The sequence below is a fragment of the Phalaenopsis equestris genome, unplaced genomic scaffold (assembly GCF_001263595.1).
Source record: "Phalaenopsis equestris unplaced genomic scaffold, ASM126359v1 Scaffold221070, whole genome shotgun sequence".
Classification (NCBI taxonomy): Eukaryota; Viridiplantae; Streptophyta; class Magnoliopsida; order Asparagales; family Orchidaceae; genus Phalaenopsis; species Phalaenopsis equestris.
Genome location: NW_018239311.1, coordinates 4967 through 13931, shown reverse-complemented (window position 1 = coordinate 13931; position 8965 = coordinate 4967). Strand labels below are relative to the sequence as shown.

Below are 8965 nucleotides of genomic sequence, written 5' to 3'. Positions count from 1 at the left end.
ACTATTAATTTATAATCAAAATAATTATATTCAAATTGCCAGATGGGTGACTAGAAATATCTGAATCCAACCTGTGCAAATACTTCAATAAAGATGTCCATGACATAAAACATTTTTCAAATCATGCAACTCACAGGAACCCCACATGAATCAAATAAATTCACCTTCGGAAAGAACATTTCTAGATTTGATGTTATGTTAAAAAGGAATTTTACATGCATAGCTCACAATTCTTATGTATTTACATATCTAAAACCTAAAATTTGATGTTTACATTAGAATGCTTCGGTGTTAAAAAACTATGCATTAAAAGGTGTATTTCACTTCTATAAAGTTAGAAAGAGTAAATTTTTTTAATGCGATATTATTAATGTGATATTAAAAGATTTGAGTGTTATGCATGTAAAAAGAAAAGTATAGGTCATAAATATGTAAACATATAAGAATTGTGTGGTATGTATGTAAATGCCCCATGTTATATTTAGTAGCATATTTGAAGTGTAATAGAATGAGGCAAGAAATACTACCTCGCCCTTCCCAAGTCGAGCTCCAGTGCGCGGATCAACAGCGACGGATCCAATAACCAACAGATCTACTTTAATTTTCTCATCCAAACCAATAGGTTTCCCATATTTTGCAAAGCCAAATGAAGAGCATGCCTCCATTATGGATCCGATCGGAATCATCTGAGATTCTAACACCGAAAAGAATCCGGTTCTTAGACGTGGTTGAGGGGTCAGCAACTTCTTTCCATCTAAAAGATCAAAGCAGAATCATTTATATACATACCACTCAATTCCCATGTATTTATATATCTAGCACCTAAACTTCAATTTTAATATACAAGCATACCACTTTATCTATGCATGAGAAGGTGTATTTCACTTTTTAAAAGTTAAAATAGTGATATTATAGATGTGATACGAAATATTTTGGTGGTGTAAATTTAATGCACAGGTTGATGCAAGTAAGAAGTGCTTCCTTGATCCTGGGAAGAAAAAATTAAGAAGATTTACATACATAACACTCAATTCCCGAGTATTTACATATCTAACGCCTAAACTTCAATTTTTACATGTATGCTACCACACCTAAACATGAAAAGGTGTATTTCACTTTATAAAAGTTAAAACAATGGTGTTTTTTATGTGATACGAAAAATTTGAGTAGCATAAATGTAATAAATAAAGGTATGGGTGTTAGATATGTAGATACATAAAAATTTGGAGGTATGCATTTAAATGGCCCAAAAGAACTATTATGAAAGTTGAATATGTTAGTGGCTATGGTGCTGATGAAATTTGAGTCGCACACAATAAATTCAATTAAAAATTTGATGTATTCACTATGGTGGAAGAAAAAGGACTAAATCATTCCAAATTGGTCATCTACAAGAAAGTACAAAATGAAGCTTACTATGCTCCTAAATAAGAATTAAGAAGTTTAGGCCAACTAGAACTAAAAGTAAAATTCTCAAACTGCAAAAACTAAAATCAATTCTATGTATCAGAAACTCTACAGCAAAGGCTAGTTAAATAAATCAATCTTTTTATTAATTTCCATGCTTAAATTAAAATCAACATGTAATAGTAAACTGAAAAAATAAACTTCCTGCATCTTTAAATTCCATAATCATCATAAACAAGCACAAGACTATAGACACGATGAAAACGAAGTTGAACCTCAGCTTGAAATGCTGGCAACATTTTGAAGAAAAGTATGATGTGGAGTTCAATAGCCAAATGAGGATGAATCTCCCCATTTCTCCTATCAATACATTCTAATAAGTACTTGACGGGTTACCCACCTTAGTATAAGTAAGTTGTTTTAGAACATGGTTGAAATTTTTTGGCTTTGATTTATGCAATAGAAACTATTTCCTCTAGCTTATTCTGACTAGAATGACGCATCCTTAGATCTTTCTTAGTTGGTGTGTTTGTAACATGATGGTTCAAAAAGATGATCTATCCCAGATGTCCGACAACATTTTGCTCTGGCTATTGTGCTACCGAACTGCTGTTTTGGCGTGTAATTTGCCATCCAGCCACAATTCTACGCAATTCCTGAACCACCATCATCATCTCCCCTCACGTTTCTCATTCCACAATGCTCCTAACATATCTCCTAACCTTCCCACAATGTCTAGTAGCCCTAGATCGATGTTAATAGTATTTAAGATTACCATCAATCATGAAATGAGACTTGTTAAAAAATATTTAAGGATAAAAAAGATTAGAGATCCAGGTTGATTGCCAGCTCAACAAGTTACTTTCATCTGGAAGGAAAAATAAGCATACCTGATAGCAAACATTGTACTGCTAAAGAAGGAAGGTCTGATTGCCCAAATAAAGCATGCCCAAAAAATGATTTCCCCATGCGCATACTGAAAAATCATGGTCGGCAAGAACCCGGTCCACTATAAGTTTCGATCATGCATGGATCAAAATGTTACATCAATATGAAGATGGAGATAGTAGATGAGAATTGCGAATATTTTCAAACTCCAATCAATATTTACCGTACCAATGATACAATTTGGCTGAAAAATGTTGGAACCACCCACACCCATATCTTAAAAAATCTCATACATAAACATGGTGCTACATTTATGATTATGCAATAATAAGTTGAACACAGCATGAGCATGTAAATGTTCTAAAGTTCGTTTTTGGACAGTTTTGAAAGTTCAATTTAGATTAAAATTTTAAAATGTGCTTTTCCTGCATCATCTATAAAATTTAAGGTATTTTTTGCATCATAGATGTGTCAAAATAGACTCTTCTAAAATAAAAAACTTCATGGAAATACCCCAAGCTAGAAACCAAGATAGCAATGTTCTTTGCATGGTAAGTTGGCATACAATAAGGAGATTCAAATTATAATCTCCTGGGGAGGTGTCGACCCTGCTCCTTGTTAATTTGGGGGAGATAAATTTCCTGCCTAAAATAACATCTTTAGCTTGTTCAATGTTAAATAAGAGATCCACTAGCTTGTTTTCCTCACAAGACAAGAATTACTTGAAAATTTTCAAGAATTGTAACCAATGCTTGCAACATTAACAAGTACTACGACAAGATAACTTTTTTTTTTTTCTTCCAAACCTCCTTGGACTGTGATCTATAATGACTTAAGAGCCCTCGAATGCCATCGACCACTTTACGTCAAGATTGAGGGAAAAACTAAGAACATTAAATATGACCAACATTGTATCATATGTGGCCTAAAATTAATAAGCTGCATCTTTAATACAACTAATGCTTCCAATTGTGAAAATCAATATCAAATTTTAACTTTTCCATGACGATAGTTCAATTTACCTCCAAATCTTTGTTGGTATAAAAGATAAATAGTTGCTTTCCCTGCCACTTATCTTACAAGGACCGAGCTGCTTACCAAGTTGCTCGCCCTTGGGTATAATTGTAGCAGTTCCCCTAGCTAAGGATTGGTCCGCGAAAATGAGGATGTTAGATTCTCCTTCAACTCTAAGAATGCCTTCTCACAATGCATTGAAATTGTTAATTGGCTATTTGTGCAAGAATTGTGGGCTACAAAGAAGCTCTCGCTGCAATTAGCCGTTAGCAACCTAGCCTAGATAGCCAATTTTTAAAGTGGAGTTGGTGCTCTATACTTCCAATTCAATGTGCCCGGACATCACTCCGACAAAGAAAAGTTGACACGAAGCATTCTAGCCACAAAAAGATCAATCAAATTTAATATCAACACATTCCAATCAAACAACAATGACACACCATAGAAAAGGAACTAGACTAACAACCCACCTCATACAAATAGGAACTGATTTCTCAAAAAGGTGGGGAGGGAAAAAAACTAGAGGATGCCACCTATTCGTAGTTTTGCACCACCTAAGAATCATGAATTGAGGAAACAAAAAAAAAAAAGATAGAGGGTAATACTCAGTTTGAAGCAAGTGTGAAGCGTTTCCTTATTCATAAGAATAATAAACTATTAGTAATATGTGAGTTGGATCTGATTTATTGGCATTTGTGGCTACAAACTCAAAAATCTTGGAGACCATAAATCAATGAAAAGATTATCTGGCACCACATGGATGAAGACAGAGGGCATTTTACCTCGATAATTCTCTAGCTATGTCATGCACAAAGTTATTCTAAATCAATATAGTTGAACAAGTCCATCATGCCATTACTTTGCATGCTTAACTTGCAACTGAAAGACAATTATATGGACTAAAAAAAATCTTCCTATATGGACTTGCAGCATCATATTTCTTTCCCTTGAACAATTAAAACCAATTCATCTCTAAATTTAATTTTCTTGCACAAGTTTCTTCATTTTGCTAGGTAGCTGTGGTAAATTAAGAGGACTGAAAGACAAGTGTCCCATATGCTAAATCCAAATCAAATCTTATTGACTGCCAGAACATAAGAAGATAACAACCACGAGTTTATATACAACTCGTGCATCAGCAAAAAAGAAAAATAAAAAGAAACAGAACAGACTAATATAAGCCTGACAAAGCTAAAAAGTTAAAATACTAACCTATGAGAGTTAAGAATCGGACCTGCTTTTGAGGCGAATCTGGATTGACTTTCACACATTCTGCCTTCTGAAATACTTCAAGACGCCCTAACTTAATCACCACGTTATAACCACAATATTAGCAGCAGTAGCGGAAGAATCGAAAACTTGAAAAACGTAAAGAAAACGAATAACCGAACACAAAGAAAACAATCAGACAGTTTAAAATATAAGACGAACCGATTCTGCGGCTTTAGGCGCGCCAACGAAGTTCGGGATGCGATGATGCACAGGACGAGGGTTCCGCGCTATGTCCTCCGCCTCCATTAGATCCCATATCCTCTTACGAATCCTCCATTTCCACAATCCAGCGTCTTCACTTCCCTCTGAAGCCGACGCCATCGCCGCCATTGAGTCACGAGCAGCTGCGTCTAACCGTAGCCGCTCGGCTTCGTACGCTACGCGGTCGAAGGTAGAGCTCTCTACTGTCCCAGATTCGTTGGGATTGAAAGATGCTGAAGCAAAGGGAAAGCGTCGGATAGGAGCGGAGAGGAGGGCAAATTTTAGAGGAGTACCGCCGCCGGCGGAGGCAATCGCCGGCCAGTTGGTTATGTTTCGGGTGCAGAGGAGTGGAGTGGTGGGAGTCCACGAGTGCTGATAAAGCATCATTGCTAGTCTGACGTAATTTTTCGCTACACTCCTTCAATTCACCACCATGAGGTGCAATTTAGGGTGTCAAAATTTGTCGCTGGTTCTAAATTTGTGTTGAATATTTTCAAAATTGATTTGGGTTAAGAAATTTGATATCCTATTTGGGTTGACCCGATTTAAATTGGGTTATTTTTGGGTCAAATCACAACCCAACCCACCAACCCGAATTGAAATTGAACCGATATGCGAACACGACTCGAACTCTACTAAAAAAATCTGAGTTAAAGTTGACCCAAATATTTTATGAGTGAAATTCGGATTAGAAAATTCGACCCGTTTATTATTCGGCTAGTATTTAAGTTGACCCAATTTGCGTCAAATTATTTTTGGGTCTATCCAAATCTGGCCCGCTAACCCGAATTGACATCTTAGGCAATTTCATATATATCATCTAAATTTTAGTTATTTATAAAATCAAAAATTTTATTTTGTAAAATATTAATATTTACAATAAATTATTACTTAACAAACACCTAATAATTTAATAAAATACATAAATTTAATAGTTGAAAGAAAACATTTATTAGCAATAAATTTCATAATGAAAAATAAAAATCGATTTTATGAGCACAAGGCATTTATACATATCCTTCAATTAATAAATTATGCATAATTTTTCCTATCTATATCAATTTTACATATGTAATCTTAAATACAAATTTCATACATGAGTGAAAAAATGCAATAAAAATAAAAAACAAGTTAATATTTTTTAAATTAGGAAAAAAATGTTCTATTAGCCCAAAAAATTTTCGGTCAAAACCCCGAACGTGGTTCTACATGCGGACTCCAATAATATAGTCATGTGTGTTATATTGGGCTCACTTGAAAAAATAATGGAGTGGAGCTGCGGAGGTTATTGACGTGATATGAAAGATCTCTACCACTCAATTCCTATGTATTTACATATCTAACACCTAAATTTCAATTTTTACACGCATACCATCTTACATACGCATAAAAAGGTGTGTTTCACTTTGTAAAAGTTAAAATGGTGATATTTTTGACGTGATATGAAAGATCTCGGTGCCATAAATGTAAAAAAAAACAAAGTTTAGATGTTAGATATGTAAATACATATATCAACCTATATTAAAATGATTCAAATTAGCAAGAAACAACTTGTTCCAACACAACCGCTATGCAAATAGTATGGATAAGGTAGAAAATGTCGAACCTTCAGAAAGTGCAGAGCTAATTCAGCTTGAAACCCATCTTCCATCTCAATGAGAGCATGATCAAGTTTATTGGGAAGAAATTTGATCCTGACAATATTGCCATACAAAGAAAACAAATTGAGAAGCTTATCAATTTCCTGCCAAAAAAAAAAAGGTCCAATGGAAATATTTCAACTACAAGAAATTTGAAGTGGAACAAAGGAAGAACAAATTCCCACAGAATGAGTCAAACTTACATCAATGTTTAAGTTAGAGGCAATGATCGTACGCCGGTCATTGGGACCACTAACCACCGCCGAATGCGGCTGTGATTGCCGCAGCATTGCTCATCTAATCATAAGAAATGAGAAAATTGTCAAAATAGTCCCACCCCCTACACTTGATATAATAAATCACCACAAAAAATCCTCATGCAGCTTCTAGATGGAATGAATAATGAAGGAATGCTAAAATCAACCACAAATGTATCACATTCCTGTGGCGGTGTTCAACATCATGCGAAGTGATTTGGTAAGGTGGCAGCAAGCTGGAAAGCGACAACGTTCAAGGGAATCAATGCAGGAGAGGGTGGGGAAGGGTAGAAAGGAATGCACACCACCTCAAGAACGTGATACAATTCGGAGGCGACGGATCAACAAACTCAAATTAATCAAAAATTAAACCCTAAACATTGAAAAAACTTTGGGAAAAATTTATTAGCAAAATAAAAAAAAATTGTGAGAACTCGGATTGTTTGTATGAATGCGAAGAAGAGAAACTCACATGAACAAATGCAACTCAAAAAATAGTAAGGCAGAGAAAAGAGAAAAAATTAGCATATTAACAAATAAGGCAAAGAGATATGAAATAAAAAATAGGATTATGCAAAAACCTGCTCTGGATGCAGCTGGATGAAGTGCATATATGCCAATAGCTTCACCATATCCAGACTGACATTAATTACAAGAAAAATAAGCGTCTAATATCGCAAATTACTGTTGATGAAGAAGTACATAATATGAGCTTTGCATTATCAAAACCGAATCTTTTATTTCTTTTTTTTTTCAAAATTCGCTTAAGCCAGAACTAAACCGAATTACAGTACAGTTAAGTTTTTGCTTATAAATCTGTTTGATTCAATCGATTTAGCAAATCCATAAATCGAACCAACTGGTTTATGGATGGAAGTAAGATTTTGGTGTAGAACCATTTAAATTCAGGAAAATTTTAATTATATCTTTTAAATAGGTACATCTATCACATTTATGTATGCAAATTATTTAGCTCTTCAATCATCAAGTACTTCAACAAACCCACAGCCATTTGAATCTATACCAAATATGAAGAGAAGATTTACAGACATAACACTCAAATCCTATGGATTTGCATATATAACACCTAGACTTCAATTTTTACAAATCTGACACCTCTCACCTATGCATAAAAAGGTGTATTTCACTTTTCTTAAGTTAACATATTGGTATTTTTTATGTGATATGAAAATTTCGGGTGTTTTAAATATACAAAGTAAAGTTTATGTGTTAGATATGTAAATACATAGGAATTGGGTGGTAAACAGACAGCATTAGCAATTAGCGCAAGAACTGAGTATGAACAATTACCAAACTATTAAAGTGAAGTTAAGTTACTGTGCTGATCCACCTCGTTGTTCAAAAGGCAGTGATGGATTCGTGAAATCTCTAAAAAACAAAAGTTCATCATTTTCAGCATAATAACAATAATGAATCAGCATAAAGTAGGAATGATGCAACAAATGAAAATAACCAAAAAGAGTACCAGAATTATAAAAGAAAATTAACAGACAAAACCTAACAAATTTAACTGCAATTGGTTAAACATTGAGATTAGGGTTAAGCAATATGTAGTTAAGGGGGAGTTTCAAAACCAAAGATGTACCAAGAAATAAACAGTAGCTAAAAACTATTTATCAAATAGAGAAAAGTGTAAAAAAGAGCCATCTGACTCTTTGCAGGAGGTCATTTTAATCTTTCTATAAAAGTGTCAATTTAATCCCCAAACTCTCTACAAAGAACGGTTTTCAGGTCTAATTTAAAAATCTGAGGACTAATTTCACATTTTTATAGACCCTGAGACTAAAATGGCCCCATGTAAATAGTCAGAGGATTATTTTGGCACTCTACTCTTCTTAAATAGTTAAGGGAACTAAAAGCTATTTCTCAAATAGTTTAAGGAACTTGAAAGTACCTTGACCGTTCATTGTTATAATTTACCTGCAGCTCCTTAAGACTGAAACGTAAAATCAAAAGGTCGAATCTGTAAGCTAACAGAAGTAGAATGACAAGGAAAACAGGAGAATCACCCAAAAGGTGCATACTCGGAGTAATGTATATCTAACTGACAGAAATCATCATAAATATTACGTCCTTACAAAGCAGAAGCCATAAAATAACATATCATTTTTGTAGCAGAAAAAACTGCGAGTATAAAGCGGAGAATATGATGAGGGTGAAGATATACGTGCAGAGTATTTCTCACTCGAACAGCTGCTGAGTGCGACTGAAATTGGACGAGGGCTTGAAATCCTATGCCATTAAGAAAAAGAATTTCCAGATGCC

General features: G+C 34.4%; 1 protein-coding gene across 1 annotated transcript; it reads right to left on the bottom strand.

Moving 5' to 3' along the window:
* Nucleotides 1-527: 527 nt before the first annotated feature.
* Nucleotides 528-8198, bottom strand: LOC110037554 (5-formyltetrahydrofolate cyclo-ligase-like protein COG0212; the record flags this gene model as incomplete). The annotated part of the gene is made up of 6 exons (XM_020742227.1): nt 7991-8198; nt 7261-7318; nt 6389-6476; nt 4741-5192; nt 4522-4612; nt 528-754 (listed from the first exon to the last, which is right to left on the bottom strand). Coding segments are annotated over exons 4-6 (747 nt in total), but the record flags the coding sequence as incomplete, so codon positions are not given.
* Between the last annotated feature and the right edge of the window lie 767 nt (nt 8199-8965).